Source organism: Sus scrofa, chromosome 8 (assembly GCF_054392235.1).
Source record: "Sus scrofa isolate SSC_HxYL_T2T_F1_AM1 chromosome 8, Sscrofa_HxYL_maternal_Yorkshire_Landrace_v2.0, whole genome shotgun sequence".
In the NCBI taxonomy this organism is placed as follows: Eukaryota; Metazoa; Chordata; class Mammalia; order Artiodactyla; family Suidae; genus Sus; species Sus scrofa.
This window is the reverse complement of record NC_139390.1, coordinates 108787501-108805780: the sequence shown is the minus strand read 5'-3', so window position 1 is coordinate 108805780 and position 18280 is coordinate 108787501. Positions and strand designations below refer to the sequence as shown.

General features: G+C 41.5%; 1 protein-coding gene and 1 long non-coding RNA gene across 18 annotated transcripts in view; one reads left to right on the top strand and one right to left on the bottom strand.

The window, feature by feature from the left end:
* The window catches only part of SMIM43 (small integral membrane protein 43), a 116420-nt gene that overhangs the window by 60989 nt on the left and 37151 nt on the right, over positions 1-18280 (bottom strand). For 8 of the 16 annotated variants that reach the window (XR_014811920.1, XR_014811921.1, XR_014811916.1 and 5 more), the window contains 3 exons: positions 17728-18250; positions 1929-2081; positions 873-942 (listed from right to left, as the gene is read on the bottom strand). Coding sequence is in view for 4 of the 16 variants with exons in the window: in XM_084970823.1 (XP_084826949.1) it covers positions 873-942; positions 1929-2081; positions 17728-17965 (461 nt within the window). In the remaining 12 variants the exon portion in view is untranslated. 16 annotated transcript variants of the gene reach the window in all.
* LOC146400973 (uncharacterized) overlaps positions 1-18280 on the top strand; it is a 77659-nt gene that overhangs the window by 22370 nt on the left and 37009 nt on the right. The window contains exon 1 of one of the 2 annotated variants that reach the window (XR_014813818.1): positions 3077-3343. The exons of the other annotated variant lie outside the window; for it this stretch is intronic. This is a non-coding gene — a long non-coding RNA (uncharacterized LOC146400973). Of the gene's footprint in view, positions 1-3076; positions 3344-18280 lie in introns of those variants that run through there. 2 annotated transcript variants of the gene reach the window in all.

Below are 18280 nucleotides of genomic sequence, written 5' to 3'. Positions count from 1 at the left end.
CAAAAAACACAGTCCTACTGTATAGCACAGGGAACTACACTCAATATCTTGTAATAACATATAAAAGAAAAGAATCTGAAAAAGAATGTGTGTGTGTGTGTGCGCGTGTGCATGTGTGTGTGTGTGTGTGTGTGTGTGTGTGTATCTCTGGGAGTTCCCGTCCTGGCGCAGCAGAAACAAATCTGACTAGGAACCATGAGGTTCCGGGTTCAATCCCTTGCTCAGTGGGTTAAGGATCCAGCATTGCCCTGAGCTGTGGTGTAGGCCACAGATGCAGCTCAGATCCTGCATTGCTGTAGGTGTGGTATAGGCCAGCAGCTGTAGCTCCATTTGGACCCCCAGCCTGGGAAACTCCATATGCCAAGGGTGTGGCCCTAAAAAAAAAAAAAAAAAAAAACTGAATCACTCTGCTATATACAAGAAATAACATTGTAAATCACCTATATTTCAATTTTTTTAATGTGTACAAGCAACAAAAAAGTAGTTCTAATGTGGGAGATTATGTTGGTTCCGAAAGAATGATAATTGAATAAATGAATAGAACAAGGTAGATCATATACAGGTGTTAAAGTTTCAAAAGCAAGATCTCTTAACAAAGCAAGGGCAAAGCAGGAGATCAGCAGGAGCAAGTCCGGAAAGCAAATGTGAGAATCCTTAACCCCCAGAGTTTAGGGTCAAGTTCCAGGCAGGGGCTGGGTAATAGGAAAAAAATATTAAATGGGAACCTAATAATTAAAGAATTTAATTCCGAGGAGATTATAAAATGGCACTGGCCACAGCAGAGAAAGGCAATCATTCCTTTTGTAGTAAATGGATTTAGTAGAACCAACAAAGAGATTGACTTAATACTGGCATGGCAGCAAGCTACTCACCCTGGGTTCTCTGCAGTCTCCAGTCTAAAAGAGTTGGGGTGGTTTAAACTTCTGGACACCAGTGGCACGGCTATGAAGAATAAAGGATTGCAAAATCGAATCAAGCAGGTGGTTAAAATAATTTGCATTCTGTTATTTCTAAAGTATGAAGTGACTGATTTCCATCCTTATAAGCAACCATTATTGCTTATTGATTAATTCCACACTTATCTTCAAAGTCCATATTAACCCTTCAGCTGTATAACTAAATTCCCCTGCAGAGGTGTCAACCAATTAGAGAACTATTGTTCAAAGTACAATATAGACCCACTGCTGCTGATTCTGGGATTCAAACTGGGAATTCAAATCAGGTCTTACTATACTCCAATGAAGAGAGGTGTGTATATATACAAGTGAGGATGACATTATACTTAAAGCAAACCACTTACTTCATCAACAGTTCTATTCTAGTAAAGTGAAATAGAAAATGTGGGAAATTATCTGACTGTCTCAGGCCAAAACTTTCCCCATAAATATTCACCTGAGTGAGCCTGTTCTTCCTTCTCTTGAATTAATGTAACTGTCTTCCACTTCATTTTCATATTACCAATTTATATTGTTGTTTTTTAGCCTTTCTAAATGGTCTGTCTTTGTGCCTAAAATTAATAAATATTTTCAGTGTTGGTCATGACATGGGCAGCTTATCTTACCCTAAACATGACTCAATCCAGATCTTCCTTTATTGAAGACAAATTATATCTGCATTAGATATTTCAACTTCAAGAGACCCTGTACTGTTTTCCAAGAGTGAAGAAAAAATAATTAAAATTGCAATTACTCCTCACACTATTCTAATTTTTATAATCATCTACCTAGAGACTGATTCCTGTACTCTTGCACTGGGTTAGGAATCGGTTTGACTCCTTGTTTCCAGCAGAAGCTCACCAGTCCAAGTGGGAGTGAGCTCTTTATTTCCTTGCACCCATTTCCTCCATCCTAACCTCTCACCTTTTTAGGCCCTGGGTTTTCAGAAGTTTAACTAGGAACAAGATGAAACCAAGGGTGGTCCCCACCTACCATCGCAGAAAACTTCCATTTCTGGTTGTTTCAGCCTCCATGCAGGGTTCCTGGTTACCCCATTGCAACTGCATCTGTGATCCTCTAGGCACCAGCCCCGGGCAGTTGCTAGGCTCTGGAACACCAAAGGGTGGAAACCGAGGAAAAAGGCATCTGGAAGATAAAGTTGTTATTTCCCAAACATTACCCAGAGGGTACTTAGGGCATACTGGTGATAAGTTTACTCCTGCCCATTAATCTTCCTGCAAATGTTCTAATCATGTAGGACAGCCTCACTCTTCCTGTCGCTTTTCCTGATGCCCTACAACGTGTAAACTGCCTCTATTCTCCAGCCCTCCATGGCAACCCCCAGGAATTTCCCAATGACTCCCACTCTAACACTCACCCTCCTGCTGTTTCAGATTCTCAACTTACCCACCACAGCAATCCACAGGCAACTATGGGGTCCACCCTAGCACAGGCGTAAGGATCAAGGGGAAGAAGAGATTCCCCATTAAAAAATGAGCCACTGAATCCTTGCTCCTGGCACCGCCAGCTGAATCCCATTTAGCAAATGCACAAAAATATTTAAAGCAGTATTTGGAATACTCCAAGTGAGCCCTGTTTTCCTCCTGTCTCCTATCCCAAAGGTTAGCCTGACATTCGATTTTGTCTCAAAGTGGCCGAGCTGAATTATCTGAATAATTTAGTTTTCTACCCCTTGGGTAGTGGGTAAAATGCAGTTGGACTGGGAAGATCTTGCAGGTGCTCAAAGCCATTACAGCTCCAAAAGCTGAACTTCTCTCTTTCAACCATATTTCCTCACCCTGGAAAAGCTCTAGGGTCCCTCAAGGGCACAGCACCAGCCCAGACCCAAAACACGCACTGTCCCTGACATCCGAGCACCGCATGACCCCCTAGCCATCCAGAGGAGGGGAAAATCTTGTCCCTTTGCAAACCCCTCCCATGCCCAAACGGACCTGCCAGTGCTGCAGCCGAGCCTGGTCCTAGAACCTGGACAGACGTGTGGCCAGAAGATCCAAGCCAAGACCAAGCCCGGAGCCAGCCCGGCTCCATGCCCTTCCGCCAGTATCCGTGCGCTGCTGGTCACACGGCTTGCTCGCGAGAGAAGCCCCAAGGCTCCCGGTGCAGCGACAGGCGCCCGGGCTGGAGAGCCCCGGCAGTGCTGGCCACGGAGTTCTTCAGCTGCTTGATGACCACAAAGAGTAGGAGGAAAAGTAAAAAGAGCAGGAAGAAGAAGAGCGCAAGGTAGAGCAGAAAGTTGAGCTCCCACTCCATGCTGGAGGCACCCGGTGCTCGGTGCCCTGCGCGCTCAGAGCAGGTTGTCTCTGGCGGACAAGGCGCGCTGCCTGCGTCCCACCTCTCCTCTCCTCTCGCCGGCACAAGGGCGCCTCGCCCTGGGCGCCAGCTCTCAGGTTCGTAAACGGCTTCCTCCAGCTCAAAGGAAACGCGCCAAGGAGCTGGTTTAATCCCGGTTCCCACTCTCCCCGTAGGCACAACAGTCTTACGCTACACTGAGATCCTTTCCTGCGCTCTAAGGTGCATGAGCGGATTTTTTAGGACCGAACTTCTGCAGGCAGAGACACCAGGGGAAGAGGTCATGGCTCAGCCTCCCAGGGGGTGTTGTGACTGGTGTTTTGCAGTCTTAAGATTTCCACCCCCAACATCCAGTGGGTCTCTAGCCCCTTCCCTAAGTCATTTGTTTCATTATTTCCCCTTGTTCAGGATTTCCCAAAGGGCAGGCATGCCGATGCCGTGGCCCAAGGACACAAAAGTATGAAAGGTGACAGTGAAGGTGGGGTCCAAGGAGCTGTAAGATGACTTAAGGGTGCCTGAGTGAATGCAAATTCAAGCTGCCGTATTCTTCAGAACTGCAGATGCACCCAGTAAAGAGTTTTCTGCGGACAACAGATCATTTAGAAAGGCATTAAAGAGAAAATACATGTCAAAAAAGTTATATCACACAGAGCTTTGGATGTTGACTTAGAATTCAATTTCTTTGGTGGAAAACAAAAACAAAACAAACAATTTACTTAAAGTGATCTTTTAAGCACCTACCACCTCTGTATTTAAGATCACCCATAGCCCATATGGTGCAGCTCTGAAAGAAATCCAATTTATCTATTGCTGTGTAACAAATTACCCTAAGAACCTTAGTGGCTTAAAACAACATAAACATTGGTTACCACTCACAGTTTCTGTGGGTCAAGAATTTGGGAGCACTTAGCTGGGCGATTTTGGATGTTCTCATGAGGTTATAGTCAGATGTTAGCCAGGGTGGCAGTCATTTGAAGGCTTATCTGGAGCTGGAGAAACCACTTCCAAGGTGGCTCACTTATGTGGCTGGCAAATAGTACTGGCTGTTGGTGGGAGGCCCCAGTTCCTTCCAAAGTGGGCTTCTCCACAGGATTGCTAGAACAGGATGTCTGCACAACCCTCTGCCGACCTCCCTCAGAGCACAAGTGCTGGGAGCTGAGAAGCTGCAGAAGGCAGAAGCTGCAGCCCTGTTTTTGGCCAGCTTCAGAAGTCATACACTACCACTTCTGCAGTATCCTATTGGTCCCAGAAGTCAGCCCTATTTGACCTAGGAGTTCAAGGACATGCATACCAGGGAGTAAGGATCGTTGGTGGCCGTCTTAGAGTCTGGTTATGAAAGCTGCTGACACACTAGGTCATCACTGCCCACTCTATGAGCCTCCAACTTCATTATTCATTTGTGAAGATAAAGGAGAAGATCCTGGCTGAATTCAGAAAATAAGGCTTGACATACACATCCCAGATTATTTAATAGCCTGCCTATAGTAAGTGGCTCTTCTGGTGATGGCAGAGAGTTCAGAGACACAGGATGATGTGGAAAAAGCTGTGAACTGGACATCTTCAGGACCCGATTCTAGTCTCAGGTCCACGTAACAGTGGTCATTTCAGCTCTCTCTCCGTCCTCTCACCTGTAACATACATCCCTTGCTTACCTTTTCCTTGGGTTTGTTTTAAGGATTAAAAATGGGATGGATGTTGAGTAAGAATGTGTTTTACCAGGTAAATGCTGGACACTATTATTATTCTGTTAATGAGAGTCCCAAATGTTACATGTAGACTGCTGTACAAAATCCCCAGGCCCTAGGCCTTTCTACCAAGCAACTTACTGTTTAAGAAATCTCTCGAATATCTCTGTCAATAACATTATTTTTTATTCTAATTTTTTATGTTTTTTTAAATTTTATTGGAGTAGGATTGATTTGCAAAGTTCTATCACTGTTTTCAGGTGTACAGCTTAGTTAAAACAGTTATACATATACATATATCCATTCCTTTTCAGATTCTTTTCCAATATAGGTTATTACACAGTACCAAGTAGATTTCCCTGTGCTATATAGTAGGTCCTTTTTACTTAATTTATTTTATATATAGTAGTGTGTATATGTTAATCCAAACCCCAATTTATCCCCCTCCCCACATTTCCCCTTTGGTAAACATAAATTTGGTTTTAAAATCGGAGTCTGTTTCTGTTTTGTAAGTTCTATTGTATCATTTCTATTAGATTCCACACATTAGTGATCTCATATTTGTCTTTCTCTGACTTCATTTAGTGTGATAATTTCTAGGTCCATCCATGTTGCTTCAAATGGCATTATTTCATTCTTTTTTTATGGCTAACAGTCCATTGTATATACATACCACATCTTCTTTATCCAGTTCTCTGTTGATGACCATTTAGATTGTTTCCACATCTTGGCTATTGTAAACAGTGCTGCAGTGAACATTGTTGTTCATGGATCTTTTCAAATTAATGTTTTCTCTGGATATACCCAAGAGTGGGATTGCTGGGTCATATTGTAGTTCTATATTTAGTTTTTTAAGGAATCTCCATACTGTTCTCCATAGTGGTTATACCAACTTACAATCCTACAAGCAATATAGAAGGGCTCCCTTTTCTCCATACCCTCTCCAGCATTTATTGTAGACTTTTTGATGATGGCCATTCTGACTGGTCTGAGGCAATACCTCATTGTAGTTTTGATTTACATTTCCCTAATAATGATGTCAAGCATCTTTTCACGTGTTTTTTTGGCATCTGTCTGTCTTATTTGGAGAAATGTCTGTTTAGATCTTCTGACCATTTTTTAATTGGGCTGTTTGGATTTATTTGGCATAAAACTGTATATCTGTATATTCTGGAGATTAATCCCTTGTCATTTTGTTTGCAAAGAATTTCTCCCATCCTATGGGTTGTCTTTTCATTTTGTTCATGGTTTATTTTGCTATGCAAAAACTTTTAAGTTGAATTAGATCTCATTTGCTTATTTTTGTTCTTATTTTCATTACTCTAGAAGGTGGATCAAGAAAGATACTCCTGCAATTTATGTCAAAGAGTGTTCTGATTATGTTTTCCTCTAAGAGTTTTATAGTATCCGGTCTTATGTTTGGGTTTTTAATCCATTTTGAGTTTATTTCTGTGTTGGTGCTACACAAAAATGTATGGTATATAGTGAGTATTCTAATTTCACTCTTTTACATGTAGCTGTCCAGTTTTCCCAGCACAACTTATTGAAGAGAATGTAATTTCCCCATTGTATATTCTTGCCTCCTTTGTCATTGATTACTCAACCACACATGTGTGGATTTATTTCTGGACTTTCTACACTGTTCCACTGACCTATATTTCTGTTTCTGTGTCAGTACCATACTGTTTTGATGACTGTAGCTTTGTAGAATAGTCTCAAGTCCAAGAGCCTCATTCCTCCAGCTCCATTTTTCTTTCTCAAGATTGATTTGGATATTCAGGGTCTTTTGTGTTTCCACACAAATTTTAAAATTTTTTGTTCTCGTTCTGTGAAAAATGCCATTGGTAATGTGATAGGTATTGTATTGAATCTGTAGATTACCTTAAGTAGCACAGTCAACTTAATTATGATATAGATTCTTCCAATCCAAGAACATGATACATCTTTCCATCTGTTTGTGTCATCTTCTATCTCCTTCATCAGTGTCCTATAGTTTTCCAAGTACAGGTCTTTTGCCTCCTTAGGTAGGTTTATTCCTAGGTATTTTATTCTTTTTGATGCAATGGTAAATGGGATTGTTTCTTTAATTTCTCTTTCTGATCTTTTGTTGTTAGTGTATAGGAAAACAAGAAATTTCTGTTTATTAATTTTGTATCCTGCAACTTTACCAAATTCATTGATGATCTCTAGTAGTTTTCTGGTAGCATCTTTAGGGTTTTTTTTAATATATATAGTATCATGTCATCTGCATCAGTGACAGTTTTACCTCTTCTTTTTCAATTTAGTTTCATTTCTTTTTCTTCTCTGATCATCATGGCTATGACTTCCAAAACTCTGTTGAATTAAAGTGGTGAGAGGTCGACATCCTTGTCTTCTTCCTGATCTTAGAGGAAATGCTTCCAGATTTTCACCACTGAGAATGATGTTAGCTGTGGGTCTGTCATATATGCCTTTTAATATGTTGAGGTAGGTTCCCTTTATTCCCACTTTCAGGGCAGTTTTTATCATAAATGGATGTTGAATTTTTATCAAAAGCTTTGTTCTGCATCTATTGAGATAACCATATGATTTTTACTCTTCAGTTTGTTGATGTGATGTATAACATTGATTGATTTATATATATTTATATCCCTGGGATGAATTCCAGTTGATCATGGTGCATAGTCCTTTTAATAAATAGTTAGATTGCTAAATTTTGTTGAGGATTTTTGCATCTATGTTCATCAATGATTTTGGCCTGTAATTTTCTTTTTTGTGGTTACCTTTGTCTGGTTTTGGCATGAGGGTGATGGTGGCCACATAGAATGAGCCTAAGAGCCTTCCTTTGCAATTTTTTGGAAGAGTTGCAGAAAGATAGGTGTTAACTCTTCTCTAAATGTGTGAAGCCATCTGGTCCTGGACTTTAGTTTTTTGGAAGCTTTTAAATCACATTTTCAATTTTAGTACTTGTGATTGGCCTATTCATATTTTCTATTTCTTACTAGTTCAGTCTTGGAAGGTATAACCTTCATGAGAATTTGTTCATTTTTTCTAAGTTGTCCGCTCTATTGGCATATAGTTGCTTTTAGTAGTCTCTTATGATCCTTTGTATTTCTGTGGTGTCAGCTGTAATTTCTCCTTTTTTGTTTCTAACTGTATTGATTTGAGCCCATTCCCTTTTTGTCTTGGTGAGTGGCTAAAGGTTTATGAATTTTGTTTATCTTTTCAAAGAACCAGCTTTTAGTTTCATTGATCTTTTCTATTGTTTCCTTCATCTCTATCTCATTTATTTCTGCCCTGATCTTTAGGATTTTTTTTGTGTGTGTGTCTTTTTAGGGCTGCACCCTTGACACATGGAGATATGGAGGTTCCCAGGCTAGGGTCTAATCAGATCTGTTGCTGCTGGCCTATGCCAGAACCATAGCAATGCCAGATCCGAGCCAAGTCTGTGACCTACACCACAGTTCACAGCAATGCTGGATCCTTAACCCACTGAGTGAGGCCAGCGATCGAACCCCGCAACCTCATCATTCCTAGTTGGATTCGTTTCCACTGTGCCAAGACGGGAACTCCAGAATTTCTCTACTAACTTTGTCTTTTGTTTGTTTTTCCTTTGCTAATTGCTTTAGGTATAAGGTTAGGTTTTTTATTTGGGATTTTTCTTCTTTTCTGAAGACTGTATCGCTATAAACTTCCCTCTGAGAACTGCTTTTGCTGTGTCCCATAGGTTTTAGATATTCTTTGTTGCCATTTCTGTCTAGGTATTTTTTGAATTCCTCTTTGATTTCTTCAGTGATCCCTTGGTTGTTTAGTAGTCCATAATATTATTGATCCATGTCATGGGCAGTGGTATGCTGCAACTGGCTTATAAGATTTTTCTCAAAATGTTGCAAGACATTTGCTAAAATACAGCTGTGATTAAAATTAAGTCATATAGGAGTTCCTGTTGTGGATTAATGGGTTAAGAACCCAGCTAGTATCCATGAGAATTCAGGTTCAATCCCTGGCATCGCTCAGTGGGTTGAAGGATCTGGGATTGCCACGAGTTGTGGCATAGGTTGCAGATGCAGATCAGATCTGGTGTTGCTGTTGCTGTGGCATAGCCTGGCAGCTGCAGCTCTGATTCAACCCCTAGCCTGGGAACTTCCACATGCCACAGCCGTGGTCTTAAAAAGAAAACAAAAAATAAATAAATAATGAAGTCATAAACTTAAAATAAATTATTTTAACAATGGTAGTAAATATTCAAAACTCATCACTTCCTAATTATTTTAGTACATTTTACTATTATCTATGCACTTGATATTATTTACATCTGCCAGAGCTATATGGCTGAAGTATTATATAGTAGTATGTGACTGCATACCTCTTTACAACTGTGCTTAGGTGTCATGTAGATAGCTTGAAACTGGCCACAGTAGGAGTATGTGGCTTGTAGAAATGTGCAAATGCTACAAGTCAGGTCCAGAGACCCAGCTGTTAAACATTTAGCAGCACACCACTGCTCACAGAGTTTAGTGAGGAAAATTTGGAGTCTTATACAAGTAAATCAGAGATCTGTAATTTTCTCTTTTTTTTTTTTTTTTTTTTTTACTACCCAGACTCCACACGCCTCCACTCTAGACACCACATATCTCTACTAGTAGAATTCTCCATTTTATATACTCTTGGCTAGAGGACATATCTGCAGTGACTGCTTTCCATTGCCACCTCCTGTTATAGAAACTGAGGGGGTCAGGTACACCTTTTACCCACTCCTGATAGAGTGCAGGTAGCAGGTCAGGAAGAGCCATGCCAGAAACTCACCCACATATCCTTGATTCCAGGACTCTGAAGCTTGGGAGCAGATGGAACAGGAGCAAATGTTTGGAGGTCAGATGCATCTGAGTAACAGAGGAGCTCCCAGACCAGACCAGTCCTGAGAATGACAGGCATAGCTCTTACTGCCTACTCATAGCATCCTTGACTCCTGCCTTTTTCCTAACCTCAGCCTCCTGCCTCTTTTCTATTCTATTAACGTCTACTGGTTTTCCAGTAAATCTCCTTATTTCAGCAAAGCATAGTGGTTAATAGCTGCTTGTAGATAAGATAAATAAAGCAATACTGACACACTTTGCATATGTTAAGCATTCATAATCAATAAGGTATTTGGAAGGAAAGGCCTGTGCCACTTGGCACATTGCCATTCAGATATCTAAGCCATTGCAAGATGGGACACTGAAGCCAACAGAGAGGTGAAGTGACCTACCCAAGGCCACACACCTAGCAAGTGGTTCTGAGTTTGGCTCCAGAGCCTGCATTCTCAACACCTCCCTCCCCCATGATATACAATTCACAGGGGAATTTCTTGCATGACCATCAATTTAATGACTTTTTCTTCTGAGTGTCAAAACTGAAACAAATTTTAGGAAACACACCTTCTGCTTACATATACCTCAGCTCTTTCTTTTGAAACCTTGAAGGTCAATACTTCAAATGAGCCAGTGTTTGCCTGCAAAATGCTGAGAAAAGAGGCCAAGGAATGAGGGCTTTATGTCAACAAGCTCAAACCCACTTCAGCCTTCCTAACTATAACTATTTAGACTATCCATTTATCTGGGCAGCTTAAATGGATTTATAAACATTAATAAATCTTCATTTTCCACTCTCAATAGAATTTGTATTTAAAATAATATTGCTGTCACAAAAATAGCATTATATTTATTAGATGCTCCTAATGCTTTTTAGCTTCTGGTCATATTTCTATTATCTCATAAGCTGGTCTGAATATTAGTTCATATTATTATAAATGACTCCACAGAAATAAGACATGATCTTTCTATGCCTAATTATGTATATTACTGGAAATCCACAGAAATGAAATCCAAGAATTTTATTTTTTTTTTGTTCCACATTTTAAGTTTATTTATTATTATTATTTTTAATTACTTAATGATTTTTTTTTTATTTTCCCACTGTACAGCAAGGGGGTCAGGTCATCCTTAGATGTATACATTGCAGTTACAGTTTTTTCCCCCACCCTTTCTTCTGTTGCGACATGAGTATCTAGACATAGTTCTCAATGCTATTCAGCAGGATCTCCTTATAAATCTATTCTAGGTTGTGTCTGATAAGCCCAAGCTCCCGATCCCTCCCACTCCCTCTCCCTCCCATCAGGCAACCACAAGTCTCTTCTCCAAGTCCATGATTTTCTTTTCTGAGGAGATGTTCATTTGTGCTGGATATTAGATTCCAGTTATAAGTGATAGCATATGGTATTTGTCTTTGTCTTTCTGGCTCATTTCACTCAGGATGAGAGTCTCTAGTTCCATCCATGTTGCTGCAAATGGCATTATGTCATCCTTTTTTATGGCTGAGTAGTATTCCATTGTGTATATATACCACCTCTTCCGAATCCAATCATCTGTCAATGGACATTTGGCTTGTTTCCATGTCCTGGCTATTGTGAATAGGGCTGCAATGAACATGCAGGTGCATGTGTCTCTTTTAAGTAGAGCTTTGTCCGGATAGATGCCCAAGAGTGGAATTGCAGGGTCATATGGAAGTTCTATGTATAGATTTCTAAGGTATCTCCAGACTGTTCTCCATAGTGGCTGTACCAGTTTACATTCCCACCAGCAGTGCAGGAGGGTTCCCTTTTCTCCACAGCCCCTCCAGCACTTGTTATTTGTGGATTTATTAATGATGGCCATTCTGACTGGTGTGAGGTGGTATCTCATGGTAGTTTTGATTTGCATTTCTCTTATAATCAGCGATGTTGAGCATTTTTTCATGTGTTTGTTGGCCATCTGTATATCTTCTTTGGAGAAATGTCTATTCAGGTCTTTTGCCCATTTTTCCATTGGTTGATTGGTTTTTTTGCTGTTGAGTTGTATAAGTTGCTTGTATATTCTAGAGATTAAGCCCTTGTCAGTTGCATCATTTGAAACTATTTTCTCCCATTCTGTAAGTTGTCTTTTTGTTTTCTTTTGGGTTTCCTTTGCTGTGCAAAAGCTTTTCAGTTTGATGAGGTCGCATGGGTTTATTTTTGCTCTAATTTCTATTGCTTTGGGAGACTGACCTGAGAAAATATTCATGATGTTGATGTCAGAGAGTGTTTTGCCTATGTTTTCTTCTAGGAGTGTGATGGTGTCCTGTCGTATATTTAAGTCTTTCAGCCATTTGGAGTTTATTTTGGTGCATGGTGTGAGGGTGTGTTCTAGTTTCATTGCTTTGCATGCAGCTGTCCAGGTTTCCCAGCAATGCTTGCTGAATAGACTTTCCTTTTCCCATTTTATGTTCTTGCCTCCTTTGTCAAAGATTAATTGACCATAGGTGTCAGGGTTTATTTCCGGATTCTCTATTCTGTTCCATTGGTCTGTCTGTCTGTTTTGATACCAGTACCACACTGTTTTGATGACTGTGGCTTTGTAGTATTTCTTGAAGTCTGGGAGAGTGATGCCTCCTGCTTGGTTTTGGTTTCTCAGGATTGCTTTGGCGATTCTGGGTCTTTTGTGGTTCCATATAAATGTTTGGATTGTTTGTTCTAGTTCTGTGAACAATGTCATGGGTAATTTGATAGGGATTGCATTGAATCTGTAGATTGCTTTGGGTAGGATGGCCATTTTCACAATATTGATTTTTCCAATCCAGGAACATGGAATATCTTCCCATTTCTTTACATCTTCTTTGATTTCTTTGATTAAGGTTTATAGTTCTCGGCATATAGGTCCTTTACCTCTTTGGTCAGGTGTATTCCGAGGTTTTGATTTTGTGAGGTACAATTTTAAAAGGTATCATTTTTTTGTATTCCTTTTCTAGTGTTTCATTGCTGGTATACAGAAATGCAACTGACTTCTGAATGTTAATCTTATATCCTGCCACTTTGCTGAATTTATTAATCAGTTCAAGGAGTTTTGGGGTTGAGTCCTTAGGGTTTTCTAGGTATAGTATCATATCATCTGCATACAGTGACAGTTTGATCTCTTCTCTTCCTATATGGATGCCTTTTATTTCTTTTGTTTGTCTAATTGCTGTGGCTAAGACTTCCAAAACGATGTTGAAGAGCAGTGGTGAGAGTGGGCATCCCTGTCTTGTTCCAGATTTGAGTGAGAAGGTTTTCAGTTTTTCCCCATTGAGGATTCTATTTGCTGTGGGTTTATCATAAATGGCTTTGATTATATTCAGGAATGTTCCCTCTATACCCACTTTGGCGAGGGTCTTGATCATGAATGGATGTTGAACTTTGTCAAATGCTTTTTCTGCGTCTGTTGAGATGATCATATGATTTTTGACCTTTTTTTTGTTAATGTGGTGTATGATGCTGATTGATTTGCGTATGTTGAACCATCCTTGCGAACCTGGGATGAACCCAACCTGGTCATGGTGTATAATTTTTTTGATATGTTGTTGGATTCGGTTGGCTAAGATTTTGTTGAGAATTTTTGCATCTATATTCATCAATGATATTGGCCGATAGTTTTCTTTTTTGGTGGTATCTCTGTCTGGTTTTGGAATGAGGGTGATGGTGGCCTCATAGAATGTCTTTGGGAGTATTCCTTCTTCTTCAACCTTTTGAAAGAGTTTAAGGAGGATGGGCACCAATTCCTCTTTATATGTTTGGTAAAATTCACCTGTGAAGCCATCTGGTCCTGGACTTTTATTTGTAGGGAGTGATTTTATGACCTCTTCAATTTCATTTCTAGTGATGGGTCTGTTCAGTTGGTCTGTTTCTGCTTGATTCAGTTTTGGCAAGCTGTAAGATTCTAGAAAATTGTCCATTTCTTCCAGATTGTCAAACTTGTTGCCATACAGTTGTTCATAGTATTCTCTTATGGTTTTTTGTATTTCTGCTGTATCCGTTGTGATTTCTCCTTTTTCATTTATAATTTTGGTGATTTGGGTTCTTTCTCTCCTCTTTTTAGTGAGTCTGGCCAGGGGTTTGTCAATTTTGTTCACCTTTTCAAAGAACCAGCTCTTGGTTTTATTAATTTTCTCTATTGTTTTTTGAGTCTCTATTTTATTGATTTCTTCTTTGATCTTTATAATTTCCTTCCTTCTGCTGACTTTAGGACTTTTTTGTTCTTCTTTTTCTAATTCGTTTAGGTGGAGGGTTAAGTTGTCAATTTGGGATCTTTCTTCTTTTTTGAGAAAGGCCTGGATTGCTATAAATTTCCCTCTGAGCACTGCTTTCACAGCATCCCATAGATTTTGAGAGGTTGTGTCTTCATTATCATTTGTTTCAAGGTAGTTTTTAATTTCCTTCTTGATTTCCTCATTGACCCATTGGTTTTTTAGTAGCATGTTGTTTAGTATCCATGGAGTAGGTTTTTTCTCTTTGCTTTTCCCATGGTCGATTTCTAATTTCATGGAATTGTGGTCAGAGAAGATACTTGAGATAATTTCTACGCTCCTAAATTTATTGAGATTCGCTTTGTGTCCCAATATGTGGTCGATTCTTGAGAATGTTCCATGAGCATTTGAGAAGAATGTGTATTCTGCTTTTTTTGGATGTAGTGTCCTGAAGATATCCATTAAGTCTAACTTTTCTATTGTTTCCTTTAGGATCTCTGTTGCTTTATTGGTTTTCTGTCTAGAGGATCTGTCCATTGATGTGAGGGGGGTATTTAGGTCTCCTACTATGATTGTATTCTCATCAATATCTCCCTTTATGTCTGTTAATATTTGTTGTATGTATCTGGGTGCTCCTGTATTTGGGGCATATATGTTGACAATAGTAACATCCTCTCCTTGGATGGATCCCTTAATCATTAAATAGTGTCCTTCTTTGTCTTTCTTTATGCCTTTTGTTTTAAAGTCTATTTTGTCTGATATGAGCGTTGCGACTCCTGCTTTTCTGTCATGTCTATTGGCGTGAAATATTTTTCCCCACCCTTTCACTTTCAATCTATATGTATCTTTTGTCCTAAGGTGAGTTTCTTGTAGGCAGCATATTGAAGGTTTTTGCCTTTTTATCCACTCAGCCACCCTGTGTCTTTTGATTGGGGCATTCAGTCCATTGACATTTAAGGTGATAATTGATAGATGATTATTTATTGCCATTTGAACCTCGTGTTCCAGTTGATTCTATGGTTCTCCATTTTTTTTTTTTTTTTTTGGTTGGATGGTCTCCTGTTATTATCTGCTTGAGTGTTTTTTTTTTTCATTTTTTGCAAATGCAATATTTGGTTTTGGCTTGTGGTTGCCCTGTTTTTTAAGTATGCTAACCCCTTCCCATAAATGTGTAAGAGAGACATACATATAAACAAAAAGGGTTATTTACCTCCTGACATCCCTTGCCCACATTTTATGGTTTTGATGACTCTTTTTTATTTTTTTCTTTTAATTTTATTTTGTTTGAAGCATGTTCATGATTAAATCTGTATGCTGGCTTATTTGAGTGACTTCTCTCTGATTGCAGTTTCCTCAGTCCTAGTTCTTCCTCTTCTTCTTCTTCTTTTTTTTTTTTCTTTTCTTTTTTCTTCCCTTTCCTTCCTTTCTTTTTGGTTTAGAGAAGCCCTTTCAATATTTCCTTTAACCTGGGTTTTGTGTTGCTGTATTCTTTAAGTTTTTGTTTGTTGGGAAAAATTTTTATTTCCCCTTCTATTTTAAATGATATTCTTGCTGGATAGAGTATTCTAGGTTGCATATTTTTTCCTTTGAGCACTTTAAATATCTCTTGCCATTCCCTCCTGGCCTGTAGCGTTTCTGTAGAGAAATCAGCTGATATTCTTATGGGGGTTCCCTTGTAGGTAACATTCTGTTTTTCTCTTGCTGCCTTTAGGATCCTCTCTTTATCACTAACTTTTGCCATTTTTATTATGATGTGTCTTGGTGTGGGTCTGTTTGGGTTCAGTTTGTTTGGGGCCCTCTGTGCTTCTTGTATCTTGAATCCAGTATCCTTTAGATTTGGGAAGTTTCCAGCAATAATTTCTTCAAATATATTTTCCATTCCCTCATCTTTTTCTACTCCTTCTGGAATTCCTATTATGCGTAGATTGGCCCGCTTTATATTATCCCATAGGTCTCTTATATTGCTTTCCAGTTTTTTGATTCGGTTTTCTGTCTGTTGACCAGATTGAGTGATTTCCATTATTCTATCTTCCATATCACTGATTCGTTCTTCTGCATTATTCATTCTGGTTTTTACTGCCCCTAGTTCAGTTTGCATCTCTGCAAATGAATGTTCTAGTTTTTCTTGGCTCCTCCTTATATTTTCTAGTTCCTTTCTGAGGGTATCTGCATTACTGTTCATATCTTCTCTTAATTCCTTCAGTATTTTCACTATTTCTCTTTTGAACTCCAGGTCTGTCAGACTGCCGAGATCTGTTTCATTGTTGACTGTTTTAGGTGAGTTCTCCTGTTGGTTTGACTGGGGGTGGTTTCTCAACTTCTTCATCTTGCTTGTTGTTTTCTTTCTCCTGAGGGAGTTGTGCTCTCCGTGATCGGGCAGTGTTTGCCTTGTCACTGCCGTGGAATATTTCCTGAGGGCTGGCGTTGTTGGTCAATCTTTTTTGAGGCAGTGTGGCTTTTCTGGAGTGTTGATGGGGCTAACAGTGTTTCTTTGAAGCAAAGGAGGACTTCCTGAGGGCAGACAGGACTGAGAGGTCCACACCGCGATGGTAGCAGATTTCACTTGGTCATGCAGAGCTTGCTCTGGTGTTTTTAGGCTGTGGGGTTCTTGCAGGGGGTTGGCGGTGTTGGGCAGCTGCTCTTTAGGGGTGCATCACCCCCTGGCGGCTGGAGCAGCTATCTGGGGCACTGAGAACCTGAGAGGCTCTTCCCTAGGGCAGCCCAACTCAGAAGGACAGCCTGAGAATGTAGGCGGATCTTTTCACAGTCTGGCCAAGCTTGTTGCAGCTTTTCTGGGCTGCAGGGGGTGCTGCCTGGAGCTGGCAGTCCTATGCAGCTGGTCCACTAGAGCATCCCCTGGGGGCTTGGGCGGGTAGCAGGGCCGTTGGAAACCGAAGAGGCTCCTCCCCGGGGCAACCCGACTCAGAAAGACCGTCCGAGAATTAGGCCGATCTATTCACAGCCTGGCTAAGCTTGTTCTAGCTTTTCTAGGCTGCAGGCCTTTTCTCGGGGGCTGGTGCTGTTTGGTGCTGCTCTGCGGAAGTGTAGCCCCTCCAAAGGGCAAGCAGGCCTGTGCAGGGACAGCCCCTGCGGTGGTAGGCTTCAGGCAATTGTTGAGGCCAGCCCTCCTGGATGGCACGCAGCCCCAGGTCCCTGAGAGCGTAGGGCGTGGCGGGGGTGGGAGGAGGGGATGCACTGGGAAGCACAGTTTTCAGCTAGCTAGTGGGCCTGTAAGCTTGCTGTGGCGTGGGGGGTATTCTATGGGGACCAACCCCTTCTTCTCTCCCCTCCCCAGCACGGGCCACAGACCAGGCTCTTCTCCCAGGTTCCCTCTGATGTGGCTTTCCCCTTCCCCACCCCTGGAGTATTGCTCCCTTCCTCTGCGACAGCTTTGTTTTCTAGTCTCCCAGGCAGTCTCTGCCCCGTCAACTGGTTTCTAGACCTCCCAAGCAGTTTCCGCTCTGCCCCGCCCCCCCTAGCCCGGGGACTAATCTCTGGAGCCAAGGTCTCAGTGCCCAGCCCCCACCCAGGTGGCGCCCCCCGGCCCTTTCTCAGGGATTAACCTTCGGCGGCGAGGTCTCGGTGCCCAGCCCCCACCCGGCATCCCCCGGCCCCCTCTCGGGGACTAACCTTCGGCGGCGAGGTCTCGGTGCCCAGCCCCACTCCCAGGCGTCCCCCGGCCCTTTCTCAGGGATTAACCTTCGGCGGCGAGGTCTCAGCGCCCAGCCCCCACCCAGGCGTCCCCCGGCCCTTTCCCGGGGACTAACCTTCGGAGGCGAGGACTCGTGCCCAGCCCCCACCCAGGCGTCTCAACTTTTGGTGACTGTGCCCGTAGTTCAGATGGTCCGTTGGGTTCTTGATCGGCCCCTCCGCACTCCAACTCACTGCCACACTCCTCTCTGCATCTGGAGATTCCTCCGGTTCATTTGATCTTTCGCCCGGTAGGTGACTTTCCAGGGTGCGGGATCCCTTTCTCCTCCGCAGTTCCCTTTCGGGAGCCCCCATCCCGCTCGGATTCACCTTCTCTCACTCTCCTCTTTTCTCCTGTTCTGCCCAATAATGTCACGAATTTCTTGCCGTTATTGGAGTTTAGGTTCCTCTGCCAGCGATTGGTTGCTGTTCTGTGCGAGTCATTTATTCTGCAGATGTGCTTTTTTTGTTGTGTTTGTGGGAGAGGGCGAGCGTGTCTTCCTACTCCTCCACCATCTTGTCCTCTCGGGGTGAAATCCAAGAATTTTAAAAGGCAGAAAGGACACTCACTGTAGATAAGAGCTTGGCCAGTTCCATCATCTACAAAGAAAGCCCAGATGCACAGATTGG